At 39.5% G+C, this 25,937-nt stretch overlaps 1 protein-coding gene across 6 annotated transcripts in view; it reads left to right on the plus strand.

The window, feature by feature from the left end:
• The window catches only part of SORCS1 (sortilin related VPS10 domain containing receptor 1), a 576,899-nt gene that overhangs the window by 376,945 nt on the left and 174,017 nt on the right, over positions 1–25,937 (plus strand). For all 6 annotated transcript variants that reach the window (XM_057531522.1, XM_057531517.1, XM_057531518.1 and 3 more), the window contains exon 5: positions 813–886. In XM_057531522.1, the coding sequence (XP_057387505.1) occupies positions 813–886 (74 nt within the window). The remainder of the gene's footprint in view (positions 1–812; positions 887–25,937) is intronic.

Here is a 25,937-nt window from a genome sequence, read left to right on the forward strand (position 1 = left end):
TAAGAGCTTAGTCCACGTGGGCTGCTGTTAGAGCCTCAAGTTCCTCTGCTTCCTTTTTAAAAAACCAACACTGGCTCCTCTTGCCTGCAGAATCGATTCTGGTCTCCCTAACTGGGCCTTCAAAGCCTTTTTCAAGTTGCCCTCAACATTTTCATCTAAATTTATTTAGATAAGCCAGGCTTATTCATATACCGTCCCTGCATTACTCACCTTTGACCCACGTTGTTCCCTTTGTGAGTAATGGCCCTCCCATTTTTGTCAGTTTGAATTCTGCCATTCATTCAGATCCCAACTGAATCCCCACATATCTCGGAAGCATCCTTGATTGACTTCTGAGTCTCCTTCCTTTGCATTCCTTTATCACTGGTGGCATGCTCGTTATTTCAGTCAGGTTTTGGTTATACTATTGGTTTTCTGAGAGCCAGGTCTAGATTTTGGACTTCTTTGTATTCCAGACAACATTCTGCCTATGCTAGGGCCAGCGGTATAGCTCACCAGGCAAAACGGGGTATGAATCCCAGTTCACTCTAATATTTAGTGGCATGTGATTTCCAACAAATCACTTAATCTTTGTGAGCTTCAGTTTGCTCAACTGTAAAATGGGGATATTAATGTCTGCCTTGCAGAATGTACGTGGGGAGTAGAACTGATATGCAGAGCACTCATCTGGCATAGAATGGGTCCTAAATAAATGGTAGATATTATTATTGTTAATAATAATAATAATAAAATAATAATAATCCAGTGAATCGATGTTTGTGCATTCAATGTACCGTAAAGTCGTGGTGTTGAATACTTTCTGTTGTCCACAGTTATACAGCTCTGCTGAATTTGGGAGAAGGTGGCAGCTTATCCAGGAAGGGGTCGTACCGAACAGGTTCTACTGGTAAGTCTCACTCTATTTTGTAGCACATTTAAGATATCACCTGTGAAAATGAGCATTGGAATCTTTTCCTCACCCAGAACTCTCGCATGAAGTCTGTTCTTATTGGGTTACGCACACATCCCCTAGGGCAGAAGGTGACATTGGAGTGGTAAACATCTTAAGGGAATGTTAAAGCAGTGTCATAAATCACTTAACAAACCCAACATAGATAACTGAGATTAATGGACAACAGGGGCTTTGTAACTGTTGTTTTGTTATATTTTGATGAGACTTTGAGACAGACACTTAAGAACATTTTAATAGTGACTTTTATTACTAAAAGCATGATACACACATATACTGCATGTTCATATAAAGGTTTTCAGTGTAAATAAGTAGATCTTATTTAGTCTAAAAGCAGATCCTCTTCCCATTCCTGCTTTCAAGTTTTCTAGACATTCTCATCATCATATGGGACGCAACCAATGTTTTTAGTTTCTTACTTATCCTTCCATAAATGTTCTCTGAATTACTAAATGTGTGTAAATATAAATATACATATTAGTAATTGTTTTTTCTTAGTCAGCTTTGACTGCTATAACAAAATACCATAGACTGGGTGGCTTGAACAACACAGAAAAGAAGGAGGCAAAGAAAGTAATATTCTTTTTTTTTTTTTTTTTTTTTTACCTCCTGATCCCATCCCCCTGGTTAAATTAAAGGTGGCCTCCCTCCCTGGGTTACTACAATTGAAAAGAAGGGATATTACAAGTTCCTTTTAGCTTCTGAGTTTCCAAGGGCCTAGATCCCAGTAAAATAAGAACAAAGTACAAAGCATTCTAGTGTAATGTTGGCATTACTTATCAATCCCTTTTGAATTTACAACCTAAACCCTATAAAAGATGTGATTCTGCCTTATTCTAATTTATCTAATCTGCCTATGGAAAAGGCATCTAGGTTGTTTCCAGACTTCTGCTAGTATAAACAATGCTCTGCAGAACTAGCTCAGACAAGAGTTTAAATATCCCTTGTTCACATCATTGAGAATCATTGGGGCAATGACCTTTTAGGAGCCAATGAGCTTCCTGCAACTAGGACAGTAAAAGTTGTCTCCCCTTTACTCCTCCTGAAATCACACTGCCTCTCATCATGCCTTGGGACTTCCAGGTACCTAATAGCTTCCCCCACCACTCCAATTCTCTCACTTCTAAGAGGAATGCATTTTTATCTTTCTTATTTTCAAACACTGCCCTAAGACCCTGTGGGATTTGAAAGCCAGAGAACAGATAAATCTCTTAAAACACTAGTGAAACTGCCTGAAAAAGTAAAAGACAAGTCATTTGCAAACAAACTGGCTCAAAGTTAACACACAGAGACTTCTATATGGAAAGATACTTTTTCTTCCCGCATCACAGAGACATTGATAACTAAATAGGGTTTCTGTTGCTCAGAACTTATTCACCTCTTCCCTGCTGTTCCCACTCAGGAATGGCTGAAGCTTTGTTTTTGGCATCTAAGTTGGATGCCCCTCTCCAGGGATTCAAGTGTAGCTGTCACTGAGTCTCCCTTCTCTGATCAGGATTTCTTCTCTTCCTCACTTATTCATTTTGTCCCTTATTCATGAGATACCTTGCATCTGCATGTGTTTTGCCTATAAATTATAAAGTCAGTTTTTGGAAAGCAGGTCCATATTTTTTTCTCTTTTACTGGGTGTTATATGTTCACAGAAGGGCCTCAGAGAATAAATAAATAAAAGACTAAACTAAATTAATGTGGTTCCCCTGATTTAACCTGGAAATGAAGTTGATGCTTTGCCAATGAGAAGGTATGAGGGACCAATCATTCCTTAAGTCCTGCTTCCAAGTGACTGAATATATCTGCATGTGGACCCAGCAATTGAAGGCAGAAAGTTGCAGTTCTCAAATGACTGGAGAGAAGTTTGTTCCAACCAATAGAAACAAAGAAAAACATTGACCAAAAAAAAAAAAATGGATGAGAGAATTTCCCATGTTAAGCAGTACATGGTACACAGTATCTTCTAGCTCACTGAAGGGCTTATTTACACACACCTTTGGGAGGTGAACAAATCCATCATTGCTTTGGCTGGTAGTAATTGAACCCATTCTTATCTGTTCTTGGAATGGGGTTCTTCTATCTGTAAGCCTGATTAGCAAAGCCCTTGTAACCAAATGTCATATCATTATCTTTATAAAAACTATACACATGATCATATATAAATTCTAATTAATCTGTCTGTTGAGTGAAATGAATGATACCCCTTCTCTGCCTCTGGGAATGGAGTCTCTCCATTCACGGCCTGACATTGTGATAGGCATTATTCAAACTTAAGCAATTTAATCCTCAGAACAATACTATGAAGTAAGGCTTGCATTATATCCCTAACAAATCGGGAACCTATGGCATGGAGAGGTCAAGTAATTTAGCCAAGGTCACACAGCCGGAAAGTGGCAGAGCCAGGATTCAAATGCAGGCAGAATGGCTTCAAAGCCTATGAGCTACTAAATCAGTGGACTCTGTTGCCTAGGCCTCTTGGAATTTTTTTTCTGGGCTGGAGCTGTGAGCCCTAGAAATCTAGCCCATTCAGGCAGATGAGTAGAGAAAATCCAAAGCTCGTTTGGCCACCATGCCTGCGTGTGCATCTCTCCAACTGGGCTTGGCAAGTGGCCTCCTTGGGTTCTTTAAGCTAGGTTGGTTTTTCCAGAGAAAGCATGAGACCTTGTAAATTGCACAGTGCACCGTGACTGTTGATGAAATCTCTTGGTCTCTGGCCACATGGTCTGTATTTTCTGACTCTGAGCAACTTCCTAAGGCTGGCAGAAAAGGTGTCATTCAAAGCAGTATTTATTAGACTCCTGGAAATCAGTTGCTTCAAATTACATAAGAGCTATAGGGCTATCTAGGATTATTCAGCAAGCTTAATTGAAAGAAGCTCTCATTAATCATTTCTGCTTGGAGCCTGGCTGTGGGAGTGTAGAGGTGACTAAGGGGAACTTTTCTAGTGCTAAATTGAATTGACGAGTGACCCTGGGTAATAATATAGCATTTCCCATGGAGAAAAATGAAGATGAATTCATATCTTTTCCTCATCGCCTAGTACACTTAAGAAATATCTTTATTTTGGGTGGCAGTAGTAATGCTACCCTTGGAAGTAATCAATGGCAACTGTGAAACAGTTATGGAGTGTAACAGTTTATCCTTATGTTCACAGTGGTTTTTGATAGTACTGTCATACTGACATACATATGAACTTTCTTCCAAGGAGTTTAAATTGCTTCCAAAACCGATTTACATGTTTAGGGCATCTTATAAAACATATTTTAGCACAATATTGCCCTTAATAGAATAGGTGTCTTTTCATTCAACTAACTGCTATAGCAGTCTTGTTCTTTACTATGTCAGAAATCAATTATACTAGGAGGCAGTACAGCCTGGAAGTTAAGGGGCTCAGAGATACTGAGGTGTGAGTTCTAGCTTTGCCATTTACTAATAAGTAAGGGGTCCTGGGGAAGTTAAGTTCTGTGTGCCTCAGTTTTTTTCCCCTGTAAAGTGAAGATAATTAATACCTACTTAATCAAATGAGATGTTTCTTGTGAATTGGTTATATGCCTGGCATCTAAGAGTTGTATTAAGTTCCCATTGGCTAATAGTAATATTATTAATAGTAGCTGACTTTTTACATCTCTTAGTTTTGTTTCTCCCCCATGTTGGCTTCATTCTCAGGTTGCTTTCCCCATTCGTAGCAATGATGGACATCATCAGCTTTAGTCTTACAACCTAACAGTTTGGAAGCTCCATCAAACCAGTCTGCCTCTTTCCTCATGTTTCCAGGGATTGAATCCCAGCAGTGATTCCCATGCATTACTCATGTAGGTCAGACACATATCTTCCCTGGGAACTGAAATAGGAGATGGTGTTGAGTCCCATTTAAACTGCATGGCTCAAGGTTGGAGGAGAGAAGATTTCTAAAAAGGAAAAAAAAGAGAAAAAGATTCTGTTATCATAAAATAGAGGGATAGATTTTCATTACGGAAAAAATACAGATGGGAGAACTGAGTGCCAGCAAGATAATGTTCCATAATAGGGATTTGTATTTGTTAATTAACTGTATACAATGGTCTGGGCACATGATACATCATGCCCTTTGATCCTCATAACAGGATTGTGAGGGAGGGATTTTTACTCTCGTTTTGCTGAAGTAGAAAAGTGATGTAGTTTACCCAACATAAAATGTAATACAGCCAGGTTTTGAAACTTGGTCTCTCTGGGTCCATGGCTCTTGCTTGTGATAGTAAAGATCAGCTCAAAACTCAAGACTTATTTTCCACCTGTATCCCCCATAATAACTGTTAGTTTAACAGTTCGATAATTAAGAGCCAACGTATTGCATTTGACACTGAAGAAGAACATGAAATGGAGGACCAATGTTAGCCAAATGCCTTGAATAAGTGAAGCTTTTGCCAAAAGCCAAGTTTGCTATTAGAGGTTGATGAATGTGGTTTGTTGGCGTCTGATTCGACTTTAGGACAAAGCAATGGAAGGCAGTTTTCGTTAGAAACCACTCAGTGATCTATTATCTATGCAAAAGACAAGGCAATCTTAGAACTGTTTCACTTAATTAAAAATACATTCAGATGTATCTTATTGATTATGTTGTTCTGACATATAGGGGGCTGGCTGGAAACAGGGACAGCTGAATGGCGATTACATGTTTTCTGTGACAAATTCACACATGGAAAATTAAGAGTCGGCTCGACAATGAACCTGTTGTTATTCTGGAATGCCATCTTGTTTCAGTGGTGTCCCTCAGGGTGCATAAGACAGCTGTATTATATAGCAGAGGGATATAGGGATACTTCCGGCTCCATACTCAATGTGTTTGAGCAAGTTTCCACATTCTCATTCATCCCCATTGTTCAATGCCAGTCAGTATGAATGACTTCCCATTGCACATCTTTGGCAACAAGTCCCATTTCTTGAGCACTTACTGTGTGCCAAGCTCTGTGCTGAGTGCTTTGCATATGTTGTTTTAAACAATCCTCCAATCAATGATGTGAAATGATTTATTGATCAAAACTCCGTCAAGACCTGTGATAGAAAAATGCAACCTGTTTTAAGAAAAAAAAATTTTAAAGCAGTATTGGCTCATGGATCTGATAAATCAGGTCTAACTTTTTCTAGACTCTACTTGATCCAGAGGCTCATTGAAGTCATCGTCTCTTTTCTTTTTCTTTCTCTTCTTTTGTTTCCAAAGGCATTTGTTTTTTTATTGAAGTATAATTGATTTAAGTGTTGTGTTGGTTTCAGGTGTACAGCAAAGTTATACATGAAGTCATCACTTCCTACCCAAGGTCCTCTCATCTAACCTCGGGCATAAGAGGCAGATCCATAAACTTTTGTTAATATATCTGGCTATAGTCAGAAAACACTCTGGGACTTAAAATAGTTTCCCTCTGTGCTGATTCATGGCACTACTGCTCATCATCTAGTCCTTGTTGAATATTTCTGCCAAGCCAGTTTCAGCATTTTATGTGCCTTGTTGTTTGATAGTTTGTTTTATATTCACCAGGTCACCATGACCCTTCCTCTTCTTCCTTCAGATATGCTGGCATTCAACACGGCACCTCCAAGACTTCTAAGCCACTCACACCAAAGGGGCTTGGAGGGGATATGGCATGAGATGACTCTTTTCTCTTTCCCCAGATGGGTTTAATGGATTCAATAACAAGAGAATTCTCTCTACTTTTCCTTTCTCAGGTTTTGCAAACTGGAGACAGGCTGAAGTCTAATGATGTTACAAAAAAACCCAAATATATATATGTATATATACATATATATGTAAAATGTTTAAAGTAATGTATAAAGTAAAACTCTATGCTATCAAAATAACTAGAAAATGTGATACTATATTTGATAGTATTGGATTAGATAGGGTGTATGGCTATTTTTTAAAGATACTCTGCCTCATCTTTCACCCACATCTGTGAAACCAGTCATTGTCTGCAGAGAACATCTTAAAAAACACCATCACTCGCTTTCAATTTTATGTGAGCTGGCAGTGGAACATCCCGCCATTCAAAATCAACTTTTTCTATAGCTTCCATATTTCTGTATTCCCTACATCCCAGCCTCAGCGCCTTAGGGTCATATTCAACTCTGTTCTCTTACTCACTCTTAAATCTTTGGGTTTCCAAGTACCATTGGTTCAACCTCCGTGAAGTTATATCTGTCCACCTCCTCTTCCACCCTCCCTAGCATTACACTGGTTCAGCATCCCCCTCACTAGGAATGGTGAAAAAGCCCCTCCATCCATCTCCTCATATCGTAGCTACTGCCAAAGGAATCGTGTAAGCATTTCCCTGATCAAGTGTTTGCCCCATTCCTCATTGCCTACAACATAAAATTAAAAAGAGTAAGAGTGTAACCAGGTTCTTGCAAACCTAGGTTCAGATATATATTTTCTGACCCAACCGCCATGCTCCTAGTTCTTTTTTATTTTTTAAACATTTAATGTTACTATCCATTTATTTATTATTATTATTTTTTAGAGATAACATACATATTTTATTTTATTTATTTATTTATTTATTTTGGGCTGTGTTGGGTCTTTGTTTCTGTGTGAGGGCTTTCTCTAGATGTGGCAAGTGGGGGCCACTCTTCATCGCGGTGCGCGGGCCTCTCATTATCGCGGCCTCTCTTGTTGCGGAGCACGGGCTCCAGACGCGCAGGCTCAGTAGTTGTGGCTCACGGGCCCAGTTGCTCCGCGGCATGTGGGATCTTCCCAGACCAGGGCTGGAACCCGTGTCCCCTGCATTGGCAGGCAGATTCTCAACCACTGCGCCACCAGGGAAGCCCCACTCCTAGTTCTTTGTGCCAAATTCCAGAAGGCCAGATAATTCTAAGCACTGGTTAGTCTGTGGAGCAGTCTGTACGTCTTGTCTCTATGGTTTTATACAACTCTTACCTGGGGATAAACTGTCCTTCTTTGTTTTTGCAGTGATTGATTTTAGCACCTACTATGTATCAGGACAGTTTTGGTCTTTGAAGGCAAAGATAATGTATGAGGGTATTTGTCATTTTTAGGATCACAATATCAGACCTTTATGGCCTTATGCTGATGGCTGCGTCTACCATGTAGCCTTCTTTGGTTCTTGCTTCTTGTTTTTCTAGGCAAGAAGAATCTCTTTCTTCGAATTTAAATGTGATTATGTCATAAATAAAACATAATGTGTCATAGCATGCGTTGTATTACAGATCTGCGTGCGGGATTGGTTGAAAGAGTACAGGCTTGGAGCCGGCATATGAAGCTTCAAATCTGAGCTTCACTGTCTACTACCTGGGTGATCTTGAGAAACTACTTCACCTGCCCGAGCTTCAGTTTCCTTATTCGAAGGCTTATTTTGAGAATCAAAAATGGCATATTATCATAATTATTATTAAGTAACTTAACACTTAGTATGTGCTCTATCTTTTTATTTCCTCATTTCCATCTCCTGATGGAGGATAAGTTCCTTAAGGACCAAGACTGTCATTAACGTATTTCTATCTTGTGTACAACAATAAATGGAATAGCAGAAACTGTAGTGTGTACACACACACACACACACAGAAATTCACCAAGTACACATATATATGTACATGCACAAACATAAACCTCCAGTCGAAACTCATCTTGAATGGACTTGATCAGGGAAACATAATAGATGACCTGTTTTTCCTTCCAGCCTGAATAGGTTAGACTTCTAAGCCACTGAAGCCATCAAAGTGTATATTGAAAGGTGGGGAGGACTCTAGATCTGTAAAAGGAACAGTTTTCTAGGCAGTAGGTTGTTTATTAACTCGACAGGCTGTCCTAAGGAGTCATGAGATCCATGTTAGCAGAGGAATTTAAACAAAAACAGAGTGGCTGCCTCCGAGACCGCTCTCACAGGGAGCTGTGCCCTAGGATATTGACGGATCCTCTACACACCTCAGAATATGGAATTCAGGTGAGGAACTCAGAACCCTCCGTCCTTTGGAGTATGGACTTTATTCTCTCTTCTCTGGCAGTCTCTTCTGGTTCTGAGCCTCTGAGCCGGACCATGTGCGTAGCTTGGGTAAGGAGCAGAGAGAAGTAGCAGGAGATCATTCCTGAGATCACATACCAAGAGCTCCAATGGGACATTTCTGGCACCTATACTAAGCGTGCTGGATAAGAGGATTTTCATTATCCTATAGAGGACTGGTGTTTTATCTTTTTTTTTTTGTTCCTGTTAATGAGCTCCACTTGAGTGCTATTTCCCTATCCACTTGCACCTTCCTCCACTTCTTAATCTCTTCCTGTGATTAGCAAGTTTTCCCTACAAATTAAGTTTCCCCTGCTACACTGTGAGCCCATCACTTTTCTCGTGACCTTCGTTCACTAATGGCCATTATTGATTCCTGTCCTCCTTGATGACTTCTTGTCTCCATGGAATGCAACTCCTCTATCTCTGAGCACCTGAGATGCAGTCATTTCTCTAGATTTCCACTAAGAACTCTCATGATGGCAGAGTACAAGAGATGGCAGTGAAAGAGTGAAAGAGGGGAAAATCCTCGTAATTACGGCTTCCTAATTTATACTAATATTAAAAAAAATTGACTTATGCCCTAGTGATCAGACTTCATTTAGCCTCAAGTTCAAGAGCCTGTGGGTGTGTCCAGGGTCTGCGTATGTGGTTTCCCTTGCTCAGTTAATCATCGTCCACCTTTGTATGTTCCACTTAGCCAGTGAGAGATGGTGTTTGGTGTTTCAGAGTGAGGGATCTGGAGTCAGAATGCTTGCGGTATCAACAGAATCCTGTTTTCAAGGGGTGTGACGATGAGCTATTTAGTTAACTTCTTTAAGCCTTGTTGTCTTCATTTGTATGACAGTCATCATAATAGTGTCTTCCTCATATATTTGTTGTCAGGATTAAAATGAGATTCCAGGTTACACTCTAAACACATAATACATGGTGAATAAATATAAACTATTACTTAAAAGAGGGATAGGGCAAGGTGGGTATTAATGAGTTTCTGTGATGTGGCCATCTCACTTTGATATTTGATTTAATAATTTATATTTCCAGTGGGCATTTTTAATGTGTGCATGAGTTTTGTTTTTGTTGCCCCAGAATTAAGAACAATGGATAGAAAATCAGCTTACTGTTTTATTTTGTAGCTTCTCAAATAGTTGAAAACTCTTATCTTACAATTCATTTAATTTACATCAGTTGAGTCATTTTCAGAGCTAACTCCTGGCCATAAAGATAGAGGAAACAACCCCTGCCCTCAAGGGGCCCTGCAGCTGCTGAGGTGGGGTTGCAAAGGGAGCCTCTAGAGAAGTCTGTGGAAGGATATTGCCCCTGTGTAGCTGCCCCTCTGTGAGTTTGCAGCCAAGCATCTGGCTTGACGCCTAAGGTCTTAAGACTGGAAGTCTGGAAGAAAAGCTGGACTTGTAATTGTGAAGGGAAGAGCAAGGACAAACTAGATAGAAACTACCAGTCCTTTTGCAGTGCCTCCCACCACCTCTAGCCAAAAGGACCTTCAGAGTGAAATAGCCACTACTTCCCTCCTGCCTTGCAGATGTCACACATATTTCCTTTCAGTCCATTATAATTGGAAACCATACAGAGACTCTGGAAAACATAGTCGCAGCTTCGCCAGGTTGATCCAGTGCAAAATCACCAGAGTCCACCCCTTGAAAACTTGGCACCTGTGCACATCATTTTAAATCATGTATGACTTCCAAATGAATACAAAAACAAAATTATGCATCTACCTAGCATGAGAGAACCCCCCATACAACTTAAAACATGATAAATATCTTCCTAAAAAAGATGAAAAAACAATTGCCCATGTCGGGAATATCGTTGGGCGATATTCTTCTTCTAGGGAGTCATACTTCCCCTTTCTGTATTCCATAATTAAAATACCAACGTGTAAGGTCAGCCACCTTAACACATTTTATGTCAAAACAGAGGAATGGAAAAGAGGAAAAAGAAAGGAAAAGATTTACACACACGCACATACGCACACGAACATATTTATATTAAATTAGATGAGGATGGGTCTCTAGGGAATGGCTCCTAAGGAAAGGAATTTGTTAATAGGTCAAAGATGAGAAGAAATTGACCAAAAATCTAGGATAGTAAAGTGCCCCGAACGGTACCTGGTATACACCATGTAGCTTCAAATCTAAAATTTCATTAAATGAGGATGCACCCTTATTTTGTGTATCTGTCAAAATAATTCTGCCTATTAAACTTTATCATTTCAATGATTTTAAGACACCTACTAATTTAAGAGATGTTAAAATTTAAAAAAAAAGAGCGTTTTGGAATTGATGAGATGGGTACACAATAAATATTTGTTGAATGATTGAAAGATGAGGAGTGGATACTGGAGATGAGACAACCATAGATATTTTTTTTCAAATCAGAGGTTAGATAGGGTTGTCTAAATAGATAACTAATGAGATATGGAATGGTGAATTCTACATAGGAGGGTAGTGGAGACCCAGAACCTGGATCATTTGACTGGGTAGGAATGAAATGCAGAGTGAGCTGAGGAAGATATTAAAAGCAACTGTAAGATGCTAAATCCTTGTAGATGACTAGCCCTGATCTGTTTATGCATCAGAATCTCAGGATTCTTAAAAAAACTTAGGGCTCATCATATCTGACTTCTGACTTGCAGGAATCCCTTCTACAAAATTCTAAGTAAGTGGCTGAAAACAGCCCTTTGGATTAAGAATGGAACTTTGTCTATCTGTCTATCAGGATCTGTCTTCCTCTAAAGACAATAACTAGAGGAAATACACTAGTCCCACTGTTTTTTTCATTGTTGGCTCTGGAACTTAAAACATCAACACCTCTAAACAGAGCAATTCCATAATTTAGAGAAAGCTGTCAAGGATTTCACAGGCATGGCAAGATGTGCCCTGGGGTGGGGTGGGGGGAAATGGAACTTGCTGCAGCATTTATGAGATTTATGGTAAAGGGTTTTACATCAGTGTTGAAGTTTAAGGCAGATAAATCCCAGAAGACAAATACCACCAGTAATTGAATTACAAAGCCATTATCGTGTGCTGAACAGAACAACTTTATGACTCTATTGTGACAAGATGAAACTTGCTAGAATATTTATGTGCCTGGGATAGCTTCTGCATCACCAACCCCAACCCAGAGAACAAACTAGCTCTTCCATGCGCCTCCTATGAGCAGTTAGCCTTCCTGAGTAATTCAGTAGCCAAGGAAAACGAGATGCTTGAGAGGAATCTGAAACAGCCGTAGCGTACAGCCAAACCTCACGTCTGACCTCGAATTTCACCAGCTCCTGAGCCCAACGTATTTACGTTGTCACCTGCAATCAGGCTTTTCCCATGGTAACCAGGGCAGCCCTAGAATAAATAGACTCTGGCTCTCCACATTGTTTTCTATTTCTAAACAAATGGAGAGTAAAAACATCCCAGTAATACGAGCCATTTCTCTGATCTTAACATTTCTTTAAAAAAATCAAATAACTTCATCTTCTGTGATTGTTGAAATCTATGAATCGTACACTCTTGACAGTGGAAATGAAACAGTATTTTACCTGCTTTACAGGATGAAATGACAACAAGACCAATCCACTCCTCGTGATAACAATGATTTAGTTACAACAGATCGTGTTCCTGTTTATAGTAGCTTTTCTATAACAGAGTCTATCCTTATGAGATGTGGGTAGTTTTCTCTCCCTAATTTTTTATTTTGAAATAATTTTAGAACTGCAGAAGAATTTCAAAGAATAAGAGAGTTCCCATAAACTTACCTCATGCTAACATCTTATATAACCATGGTGTAATATTCATAACTGGGAAATTAACATTGATTTAATACTATCAATTAAACTGGAGACTTTATTTGGATCTCTCCAGGTTTTCTACTAATGTCCTTTTTTCCCCCCCCATCTAGGACCCAAATAAGAATCCTACATTGCATTTATTTGTCATGTCTTTTTTCGTCTCCTCAAATATCCCACTTTCCTTGTCTTTGATGACCTGGACAGTTTTGAGGCATGCTAGTCAGGTGTTTTGTAGAATGTTCCTCAGATTGAGTTAGCCTGATATTTTTTCATGATTATAGTGTTATATATGGTTGGGAAGAAAATCACAGAAATGGTGTGTCCTTCTCATGACATCACATCAAAGAGTGCAAGATATCAATATGTCCTACTACCGATGATGGTAACCTTGATCACTTGATTGAGGTGGTATCTGCCACGTTTCTCCATTGCAGAGGTACTGGTTTCCCTGCTCCAACCTCTATTTGTTGGAAGCAAGTCCCTGAGTCCAGTTCCCACGCCAGGGAAGGAGAATCAAGTTCCAACTCTTGGTAGAAGGAGTATTAAAAACTGTGTGAATATATGTCAAAATCACCATGATCATTAAATATGTTGAGAGAGATATTTTGAGGCTATGTGTTTTGCTCGCTAATTTTAGGACTCTTCAGTCAGTCTTGCCTGCAACAATTATGACTGTGGTATTCTAATGGAAGTTTTCCATATTGATAATCTCATATATGTATTCATTGGAATTCTTCTGAAGGAATAATTGCTCCATTTGACAATTTATTTATTTATAGCATTATTTAATTCCTCAGCCAATGAGGTGACCAGAAAAGACAGTGAATAAGCCCATTTCTGGATGATGTTTTGTTATTTCTTTTTCACCTCAGGAATCTCTGTTCTTTGGTGCTGAGCCTATGGTCAAATAATCCCTGTTAGGCATTAAGGTGCCATTAATGTGCTACCTGCTAATTCAGGGCAAGACCTCTCTGCCTAATAAAGTCCTTCTTAAAGGAACATTTTAAAGTCTGACCTGGGATGAAGAACTCAGAAGGGAATACCTTTTCCCAGTGACACATTTGCCTTATTGGCTGTGGAAGTGGGGATTCCCCCAGGAGTTCTGGGCTCTCCCCTCTGTTCAGTTGGGCATCTCACAACATCACCCTAAGGAGGGTGACTTGGGGGTGCGTGTGAACACACACACGTGCACGCACACACACACATGCACACTTTTTTCCCTTTCCCCATCTCTCTTCTGTCCTAGCCATGGAAAAATGCAGGCTTCAGGCTCTCTCCAAAACAAAGCAAACCTCTATAAAGTATACTGACCTCTGTTGCTCAACCATGATTTTAATTCCCAAGACAAAGAATGCAGGTTCCAAATTGACCAATTGAAAAATATATGAAAAATGCAGTATAGGAAATGGGTAAGTATTCTGAACAGTTAAGCACTCTTATAAATGAAAAACCTGAATGAAAAAAAATATGTATATAGATGTAAGGACCAAGAACAGGAACAGGCAATTTATGAAAGGAAAGAAAATGGCAGTTAACATAAAAATATTTCATCTCACATGCAGATATTTACCTACAGAGATAATCAGTACAGTGTCATGTACAGACCTAACAATACCCCATGGTCAGACTGTTAGTTAAGGAAACAGACTATTGTACAGTTGGCAAAACAGTGCATTCCAATATTCTGTTATGTTATGTCAGTGCTATGATGCAAAAGTCATTGAAAAAAAGGAATGCCTACACGAACATAGAAAAAGCACCAAAGGATCAACAACAAAATGTTAAGGTGGTTATTTCTAAGTGTTTAATTTTCCTTTATATATTCTGGTGTACTTTTCATTATACTTTAAATGAACACATATTACTTCTACAATTAGATTTTTTAAAGCAGTGTTATTTAAATAAATTATACCAATAATAATAACAATAAAGCAGTCAAGCATATTTCCCAAGGGTTGGGGATGGTGGGAGACAACCAACAGAGGGACACTGTGAGCACAGCAGGATAGCCCCAGAGAATGCAATCTCTTCTCTCCTCCTCTTCCTCCTCCTCCTCCTCCTCTTCCTCCTCCTCATGTCTCCACCTCTTTCATATACGCTTCTTTTTCTCCCCATCTTCTCTTCCCCACCTCCTCTTTCACTCCCTTTTCTGCCTGTTCTCCTTTCCTCCTCCCCCACCTCCCCTCCTTTCTGACTTCCTTTCCCCTTCTCTCCTTCTCTCCTCTCCCTTTCTCCTCTCTTCTTTTTCTATCACTCTGAAATGTTTCCATCCATAGTGGGGTACTAATTTTTTTAAGGCAAATTAAAAGGTATATATTTTTTGTTTTCCATCATCATGTTGGTTTCCTTGGCCAAACAATTAATAAGAGTTCAAAGGCCAACTGACACAGAGTTCAAAGTATTTTCACAGGATATCATCTCTGTATTTGCCCAGTTTCAAATCTCTTCATACCTTATATTCAAAACTCCAGAACTGCTTTGTGAATAAACAAAATACTAAGGAGAATAGCTGCCATTTGACACCCCAGGAATTTGTCTCTGTGGTGAAGATAAATCTAATTTCCTCCTATATCTAACCCTATTTTACCCTTGCTCCCCACCCAAGTTCTACTGACCAGATCACTTTCCCTTTTCCACTGAGGGCCTTGTAAGCATTAGCCTCTCAGGGTACTTTTTCAGAAGTACCAATACCCAGCAACAAAGCAAGAGCATGTTTTTGTGTAATCATAAACTCAAGGATGGTTAAATCAACCTTATGTGTGGACCAGGGATGTGGCAGCCCAGTGTGGAGACTGATACTGTGTTTCTCAGAAAGGTCAAAATTTATTAGTCATTTTGCAAGTAACTACAGAGAAGCTACCTTCAAGCTGAAGCCCTGATACTTGAGTGTCTAAACTAAATTTTTTTTCTGTTTCTTTTTTTTTATTGGGGTTTAGTTACTTTACAATATTTTGTTAGTTTATACTGTACAGCAAAGTGAATCAGCCATACGTATACATATATTCCCTCTTTTTTTGGAGTTCCTTCTCATTCAGGTCACCACAGAGCATTGAGTAGAGTTCCCTGTGCTATACAGTAGGTTCTCATTAGTTATCTATTTTATACATAGAATCAATAGTGTATTTATGTCAATCCCAATCTCCCAATTCATCCCACCCCCCTTTTCCCCCTTGGTATCCATACATTTGTTCTCTACGTCTGTGTCTCTATTTCTGCTTGTAAATAAGATTGTCTATACCATTTTTTTTCAGATTCCACATATATGTGTTAATATACGATATTTTTCTCTTTCTTACTTCACTCTGTATGACAGTCTCTAGGTCCATCCATGTCTCTACAAATGACCCAGTTTCGTTCCTTTTGATGGCTGAGTAATATTCCATTGTAGATATGTACCACATCTTCTTTATACATTCCTCTGTTGATGGGCATTTAGGTTGCTCCCATGTCCTGGCTATTGTAAATAGTGCTGCAATGAACATTGGAGTTCATTAAACTAAACTTAATATCCATTCTGTTTCTAATCTCTAGAACCCTCTCAAATATGCCTTGGCCCATGCAACCCTACTCCCCAGTACATTTGTCTTAGTCCACTTGGACTGCTATAACAAAATACTACATACTGGATGGTTTATGAACAACAGAAATTATCTCTCACAGGTTTGAAGGCTGGAAGTCTGGGATTAGGGTACCAGCATGGTACGGTTTTGATGAAGGCCCTCTTCCAGATTGTAGGCAGCTACCTTCTCACTGTGTCCACATATGGTGGAAGCTGCAAGGGAGCTTCTCTGTCCTCTTTTTTAAAGGCACTGATCCCATTCATGAGGGCTCCACCCTCGTGACCTCATCGCCCCCAAAGGCCCCACCTCCTAATACCATCACCTTGGAGTTTAGGTTTAAACATGTGAATTTTGGAGAGACACATTCAGACCATAGCAACACTTAATCCTTGCAGGATTTCAGAATGTCTGAAGTTTTCCCATTATTTCTCTTTATCTTTTTAGTGTAAGACACACACATTGCCTTCTGAGTTAATCCTGACTTTTCTGAGACACAAAGGGGTGAAAAGAAAAGGGATTTTTTTTTTTTTTTTCAAGAGAAGGATCACGAGTGAGTCAAGAGCCTGGGTTAGTAGTTCCAACCTGACACTCTCTGAGTGGTGTGACCTTGGGCAAGGTATTTACTCTCTTGAAGCCTTGGTTTCCTTCATTGTGACAGGCGGTGTTTGGACTAGTTCCTCTCTAACAGTCTTTTCATCTCTAAAGGATCCCTTAATTCATACTATTGACAATAGTGGTAGCTGTGTGTACTCTTTCTTTTACTCTTTACAACACTATTATTATTAAGTATTATTATTATCAGCCTTTCTACAGGTGGTACATGGAGTTGTAGAGAAATTAGGAAGCCTAGGTTCCAATCTGATTGTATCAGTTATTAGCCCTGTGACTTTAGGCAAGTAAATTGCTTTCAAGGCTAACATACCCTTTCTCTTATCTCATCATTATTTTTCTGAATTTGTGTCATATGTGAATTTTCTAGGCACACGATATGTATTCTTATCCAAGTTGTTGACTGTTGTTGAGCAGGACACTAACAAGGGCACAGCCTTGCAAGCCCTATGTGACATCCATCCCACAGTTAACAGATGGACACCAGCCATTGATCAACACCATTTGACAATAGTTTTTTTTGATATAGTTTAAGTCCCTTATATATATATTTTTTCTACACAGCTTTCAAGAAATGATACATTGTATATAATATACACCTGATATGTATTTATAGTTATACACTCCCTGTCTTCTCTATTGAAATGTAAACTTCATGAGGGGCAGGGATTTTCCTCTCTGTTATTCACTGCTAAACCCTCAGCACCTAGAACTACCACTGGCACATTGTTGGTATTCAGTAAATATTTGTCGAACTCATTCATTCATTCATTAAAAAATTTAATTGAGGATCTGCTGTCTGCCCTGCTGGGTGTTAAGAGTTAAGGATGTCCCAGGAATCCTTAGTCTAGAGCAGTGGTCTCCATGGTGAGTTACCTGCAACAGCACCCCAGGTTGCTGGGAGGTTTGATGATTCATGGAGACGTGGGGAGAAAATATTAGAATTTCTGACTTTTTGCTTGCTTATATTTTGATTTCTATTTTGTGTATACTTTTTAAAGTTAATATATAAATACTCTAGTTCATTTCCACAGCTTATTACTAACAACTCATATATGGGTGTGTGCTCATTTTTTTTTTCTCTTGCTTGTTGTGTTCAAACAAAAATTTTGGAGATTGCTGCCCTTGGAATTCTCTTATGGAATATAATTTCTCTGGGTCAGATTGTCTCTAGCAGTAAAATACTCAGGTTTCCATTCCTTTACACTCATATCTGTTCTACCTCTTAGTCTGAAGTTCTTTGTCCTTAACAGATATGGAAAGAAAGGGGAATTGAAGTTCTCTCCTCTCCTTGTCTTCTGTTAATATGGCCCCTCCATTCCCAAGCAAGACCTTCACACCTTCCTCCTCTCACTCTGAATTTAAGATCAGCACAAACACATACCTCCTGATATCCCTGGCATTTTTTTTCCTGTCACAGCTTAAGCCTTGCCACCACTCTCTAGTAAGATGGTACCCGAGTTGTAAATATTCTGAAATTTAAGGAAATTCCATATCTCCTCCTCATACAAACATCACTCATCTCCCCTCTCTATCCCTTTGTCATTTGCACACATTGATTACACCTGCCTTAGTCTTTGTTTTCCTGACTGTAGAAATTCTCTTGTTTTTATTAATACAGGTTTATTAATATTAAAAGTAATGCATAAATATATCCTGTTTGTATTAAAAGATTACTGGTAAGTATAATGATCCCATTGACTATTTCCCCACCATTCTAAAACCTCCCAGAGGTGACTACCGTTATGAATTTTGAATGTGCATTTCCAGTAGCATTTTTTTTCCTTTTATATACATTTTTGCTTTGGGTTAATCAATAGACAATAGTTAGATAAATCGGGTATTTTCATTTAATAGATTGCAATAAAGTAGTTAGAGATCTCTCTCATTAATGTTATGTTCTGGCATGGAACAGTCTCCAAGATATATTATTGAGTAAAATTAACAAGTTGCTAAAAATACATAGGGTATGATACCACTACAGTTTTAAAAGATAACAAGAAACCTTCTTAAAAAACTATTGTGAGCTCCTCTTTTACCTCAATCCCACACTCTTTGATCATTTAAAGTATATTTCTCTATATCTCATTGGCATTATTGTTTCTGTTTGGGAATCAGGCTCGTGATCTGGTCAGGTTCCCTGGTGTCTCTCTAGATCTCCTCATCTGTATTCAGGAAACAACAATGACAAAGATGGGAAGGGGCTATAAAAGTGGGGAAATAAGAAGGAAACAGGAAATGCAACCAGTGGTGTAAGAAGCAAAATCATTACATTAGAACAAGGGAAAATGGGAAAGGATAGGGAAGCACTGTAGAAGAACGGTTTGCCTCGACCGATTTAGAAGAATGGTTGATAACTGGAGAGACATGCTGCTTACTTCTAAGCACTTCCATTTCTCTTTCAACTTTCAGCTTTATTTCTACCCAGCACGTCATGCAACAAACCTCACCTCCCACAACCATCCTGAGCTTTATGTATTCCTTCACTCTAGGTCAGACACCCCATTACTTGCTTTGCTCTCCTACACACACTTTCTCTTTGTCTGTCTTTCTGTCTGTCTCTCTCTCTCTCTGCTCTGCATTTTGTTGTAAATGTCATAACTTAACAGTCAGGTTTCTGGTTTGGGGAGTATAAATGACAAAATGCAGAATTTAAGGAGCTTAAGGATGTTGGCCATGCTGATTCTCTGTAGCCATTCTGCATTCAAAAAACTAAGCATCATTTTTATTTGTTTATTTGTTATTTGTAGTAGTTTCCTTTATTTCTAGGAAACCAGTGTAACCGTGTGGAGACCAGAAGAAAGCAAGCAAGCATGTTTCTTAGGCTTACAGGGGAGGTTAAAATGCCGCCTTTAGGCTGCTTTTTATTTTTATTTTTCTAGCTCATTTACCCCACATGGGCAGGAGATGAGACCTCAGGCTAAGCTGCTTTGTTCAGGAGTAAAAGTTGCAGCATTAGCCAGGACCTTCCTGACGATGTTTGTCTTGAGAGCCTAACTGTAGCATTAGGTGAAGGGGAAACCCTTGACTACAGAAGAGGAAATCAGGGTATCCAGCCGCTAATACAGGCTGGCACTTTGCTGCTTCTCTCTGTAGCAGACAGAACCACTTGCTTCTATGGGCTTTATTCACGAAGAGCCTGCAGAATCATGAATGCTCCATCTAAAACAAAAAAGGAGGAGTGCAGGTGTCTCCAACTCCCCAGCGTCTGCTCCTCTGTAGATCTCTCCGCATTCCTCCCTTGGCTATTAGCTGCAAATCTAAATCTGAATAAATAGGTGCTATCCCGTCATGGTGTTTATTTTTTAATACTTGCTCTGTGGTTATCTATATCAGGACATTTTGTGGCTCCTCAGCATTTATTGAGCAGTATATTAAGTTGGTATAAGGTCAGACAACATGCCAGGAGAATGATAAACTAGTGACATTTTTGAGTTTCTCTGTGGAAAGTGTCTACAAAGGCTGCATTTGGCTGATTGTATTTCAGAAGGCTGATGTTGCACTGCTAACTTCACTGCGCACTATATCAGAATGAATGTTTTATTTGCATTCTTGACTATGATAATCCTTAGATTTTACTCCCAAACAGCTCCTAAATGTGAGCACCAACTTAAGATGCTAGAGGCGGAGATGCATGAGGCTGGCTTTGTCTTGTTTGTATCAACAGAGCTGAGTCTAGTATGTCCTGGAGGGCCTTCACCTTATGCTTTCCTTGGGCAGGGAGACCTACACATAGATAGATGGGCGCACAAGTCCTTCTTTTCAGCCATTTGTAAACTTACGTGCATAACTTTCTTCAGTGGCATCATGTGGCTTTTAGGATCAAATACAAAACCTTAGCATGATGTACACAGTGCCTAAATTTTCATTTTATCTGCTACTGCTCTACTGTGAAAACATTAGATCCACCATGTTGACTTACTAGTAGACACCTCTATGGATCAACCTCTCTCTGACCTGGGGCCTTTTTACTTGATATTTATCTCTAAGGAGAATGTTCTTCCACTCCCTCTATCCATTGATCATATCATTCCATATCCTTGAAGATTCAATCCATTTACTGTAAAGACTTACAGGACATTCATTCTCCTCCGGACATTTCTCCTATGTCTTCAAATTCCAACTTGAATATTAGAACTCTTGTTTCGTTGGATTACTGTCTCTCCCATAGCTCTAAAGCTTGTAAAGCCAGGGATCTGTAGCCCTTGTTCTTACCACATAATAGAGTATTTGAGTGTTTCACTAAATAAATAAATGATTTTATTTATTCATATAGTTGATCTCTGGGCTATTGACTTTTATTTTGTCTGTAGATTTACGATGATAAATCATTTTTGCTAACGGGGTACCCCTGATATCCCAAGAAGCTTTTATTACCAACATGAATTTTAATTCTCATATGAGGATTAATTTTCACATCAGGATTAATAGTCCCCATTTATCTACCCACCCTTGCTGTGTGCCAGGAATCTGCTCGGTGCTTTAAGATGTATATTCTAGGAGAACTTACTTTAGTCTCATTTTATCATTAAAAAATAAAATAAAAGCACAGAGATGTTATTAAGTAACTGACCAAATGTCACACACACAGATGAATGCTGATGTGGCTGGTTGTGTACTTCTCCTTTATCCAAAAGCATTCAGTAAACATTGATTGAATATCTATATATAGCATGCATGGTACCTGGCACAGAAAAACAGAAAGGTTTGAGCTTGTCTGTCAATAAGAAGGACAGACAAATGAGCCACCACCTGAAACATGGCCTAATTTGTGCTATGCAAAAGTATGTGCACAGTTCTGGAAGTCTGAGAAGGGATAACCAACTTAGCTTAAGTGGCACCCCCACTGGGGAGACTGTTTTCAACTTCACTCATCTGCAGCTGAGCCACAGACCGTAAGAGTTAAGAAGGCAGAAGAAGGGTAAGAAGCTATTGCAGGCAGAGGTACCAGCATGTGCAAAGCATGGTGTTCCTTCCCTTCCATGAAATTCAGCTCAAGAAGGGAATTCATTTTCCCAATTAGACATAAAGGCGATATAAAGATATACAAGATACAGCCACCTATTGTCTTTTTATATAATTAAAGGATCCTGAACCGAAATTTTTCATCTCATTTTTAAGTTTTTGGCCGCACCCCACGGCATGTGGGATCTTAGTTCCCCAACCAGGGTTCAAACCCACGCCTCCTGCATTGGAAGGCAAAGTCTTAACCACTGGACCACCGGGGAAGTCCCTTTCATCTCATTTTTACAGAGAGATTCTTTCTGAGTCCCAGACTTGAACAACCCAATATATCAGATATTATAGTAAATATTGACCAGTGTAAACATGTCTCTATGTCTGTTGAGGAAACATTCTTCCCTATGCTCTGGTAAGCACAGAGAACACAGTGACAAAAAACAGAGCACCTGCCTTTTGGGAGCTCAGTGAAGTAAGAGAAGCATTTATGCAAAGAGATCCAGCAAATCATTATGAACCATGGCAGGGATGTGTACAGGGCAGTCTAGAAGCATAAAGCAAAGGTGCCCAAACCTTTGTGCTTAATACCTGAAGTCAGAGTTACTTACATGATTGGATAGAGATTCTTGAAGCCATTCTTGAGATCTCCCTCCAAAAATAAGATCGTCAAGAGAATATTTTGGATTAAATTTTATGTTTATGCTGGTTTTCTTTGATTTCTTATTTTTTCGCTTTATTGAAGCATACCTGGCAAATAGGATCCTGATATACTTTGTGTACAACGTGATGATTTGATATATATATACACTGTGAAAGGATTTCCATAATCGAGTTAACACATTCATTACCTCACATATTTACCTTTTTGTGTGTGTAAGAACACTCAAGTTCTACTGTCTCAGCAAACTGCAATTATATGATACAGCATTTTCAATTATAGTCACCATGTTATACATTAGATCCTCAGACCTTATTCATCTTATAACTGAAAGTTTGTGCACTTTTACCATTCTCTCCCCATTTCTCCATCCCCACCCCACAAGCCTCTGGCAACTACTCGTCATCATCATTATTAATCACAACAATTGGTCTTAAAAACATGCAGAAAACCATTAAACTCTACAGTCCCAACTAAAATGCATAAATGGGCTAGAAAATGATACGTTGCAGGTCATCTGCAGTGATGTGTTTCCACAAGGTGTCTGATCAGTGACAGCACCATTAAAACCAGCACATCTGTGAACATTTAACATTGTTTGGCTTCAGCTCTTGAGAACTCACCAGTGCCACAAAGTAAAAGCAGCAGTACTTCTTTATAATGTGTGACTGCAGATCTAGAGGCACCCTTAGGCCTTTAGGAAAAAGGGCGAGCACATCTGCAAATAAAAATGGTTGGAAACACCATGGCCTGACTTTAAAGTTTTATTTTGTTGTTACAGTTGTTTTACTAGACATGGAAAAAATTTTAGGCAGGATAAGGGAGTTGCCACAGTAGACTTTGGAAAGACAAAGGATTCTGTTTTGTCCCTGTTTCTTTACATTAGTTGATAAGAGGGACATGTCACTTGAAACAACAGCTCCTGCCTTTAGAGATAATAAAAGATCTTAAGAGACTACTGCTATTATTGATTTGTTGTCATATGCACATGGAAAGATGCAACTGGATGCAGGAGAATCATTTTGCCTCACGTTGACCCTAAGCACAAGCCAAGCAGGTTAGGTTTGCGTGATAGTTGCAACCCTGTGTTTCTGGGATGCCAGCGTCATAGGTACTGGTCATTTCAAGGAAGAAACTTGCATCAGGTAAGGTGGGAGGTGAAGAACATGTTACTACCCAATAATAATTTACAAAAACCAGTTACCTGCTGAGCTTTCTAGTTTGAGGGTTGTCAGAAGGGGAGATTGTCTTTTTTTTTTTTTTTTTTTTAATTGTTCATGACTCTGGCCTTGTCAGTAGGGGTCACCTACGGATGCAATCAATGCTTCACTATGGGAAGTGCAGAGCTACCATCTGAACAAGCAGTCCCTCGAATACGTGACTGAAATGATGGTGAAAGTATCACCATCCACCTCTGTACGGATTCTAACCAGGGGAAATGTCCAAGTGCACGTTCCCTGTCTCTTTGGGGAAAATTATAAAACCCTTGTTAGGACATTTCTGCTTCCTGGGAGAAGAAGAACGCAGAGTTCAGTGTTTCAAACATAGGCTCTGAATTTCAGGCCATGTATCAATCAAAGAAGAGTTACTGACAGTGATAATAGGGCCTTAAGGAGACTTCTTAAGATAAAGACTAAGCTAGCTAGGCTTCAGACTCTGAGTTGGGAAATGAGATCAAAAAAGAAGAGTTCTGGGAATGCCCTTAGGACTATGATTCATTTACTTATTTCAAAGAGCTCACAGACCATTAAACACTCTCCCTCCCTTTCTCCCCCTCCCCTCCTTCCTCCCTCCCTCCCTCCCTCCTTCCCTCCCTTCCTCCCTTCCTTCCTTCTTTCTTTCAACATTTGACTATCTGTTATAGCTCAGGCATTATTTTATTCATATATACATGTGAATAGAAAGTGTTTAAAACAAAGCTACTCCAGGGGCTCTCAGTTTGGTGTGCGTGTGTGCAGGGTGGTGGGATGCTGCTTTTATATAGGGAAAGACATAAAATAATTATTTATAGCAGGGCTTCCCTGGTGGCGCAGTGGTTGAGAATCTGCCTGCCAATGCAGGGGACACGGGTTTGAGCCCTGGTCTGGGAAGATCCCACATGCCGCGGAGCAACTAGGCCCATGAGCCACAATTACTGAGCCTGCGCGTCTGGAGCCTGTGCTCCACAACAAGAGAGGCCACGATGGTGAGAGGCCCGCGCACCGCGATGAGGAGTGGCCCCCGCTTGCCGCAACGAGAGAAGGCCCTCGCACAGAAACAAAGACCCAATGCAGCCATAAATAAATAAATAAATAATTTATAGCAAACTCTTACAAAATTTGTATTAAAAAAGAAATACTTAGGAAGAGAGCAGTTTTCCTGGTGTAACTGGGAAATAGTTAATGGAAGAAGTGACCTTTCAAATGTGTCTTAAAATGAGTCAAAGAAGATGCGGTGAAACTGGAGAAGGGCCTTTCAAGCTGGAGAGAAAAGCATACAGAGGCTCACAGAGGGCTGAGGAAAGGAATGAGGCACTTTCAGGAGTGGCAGATCTTCCTGTGTGGCAGGACATGGGGCAGAAAAAGTGAAGCGGGTCTTGGCTACCACACTGAGTCCTGAATGTGATGAGCGTTTTTAACATCTTCATTTTCTCGTATGGATTTGATGGTGGGGCTGAGGGGCTCCGGGGAGGCAGAGGAAGACCAGTTTTAAGGCATGTTACTATTTTACACATGGAAATGGAACAGATTAAATGGATGTCTGCAAATCCTGATGAAAAAAATTATAGATAGTCCCAAGTTTAATTAATCTTGCTGAATGAAAGTCTTAAAGTATGATGGCCCATATTGCTTATATAACAGAATACTTATTTTCTATTTAATATGGCTCACTGCAAGATAAGACTAAATAATATGTGCCTCCAAGGCATTTTATTTTATTATTTTTTTAAACATATTTATTGGAGTATAATTGCTTTACATTGTTGTGTTACTTTCTGCTGTATAAGAAAGTGAATTAGCTATACATATACTTATATCCCTATATCCCCTCCCTCTTGCGTCTCCCTCCCACCCTCCCTATCCCACCCCTCTAGGTGGTCACAGAGCACCCAGCTGATCTCCATGTGCTATGAGGCTGCTTCCCACTAGCTATCTATTTTATATTTGGTACTGTATATATGTCCATGCCACTCTCTCACTTCGTCCCAGCTTACCCTTCCTCCTCCCCGTGTCCTCAAGTCCATTCTCTACATCTGCCTCTTTATTCCTGTCCTGCGCCTGGGTTCATGAGAACCATTTTTTTTTTTTTAGATTCTATATATATGTGTTAGCATACGGTATTTGTTTTTCTCTTTCTGACTTACTTCACTCTGTATGACAGATTCTAGGTCCATCCACCTCACTACAAATAACTCAATTTTGTTTCTTTTTATGGCTGAGAAATA

This window comes from Balaenoptera acutorostrata, chromosome 16, assembly GCF_949987535.1.
Source record: "Balaenoptera acutorostrata chromosome 16, mBalAcu1.1, whole genome shotgun sequence".
Classification (NCBI taxonomy): domain Eukaryota; kingdom Metazoa; phylum Chordata; class Mammalia; order Artiodactyla; family Balaenopteridae; genus Balaenoptera; species Balaenoptera acutorostrata.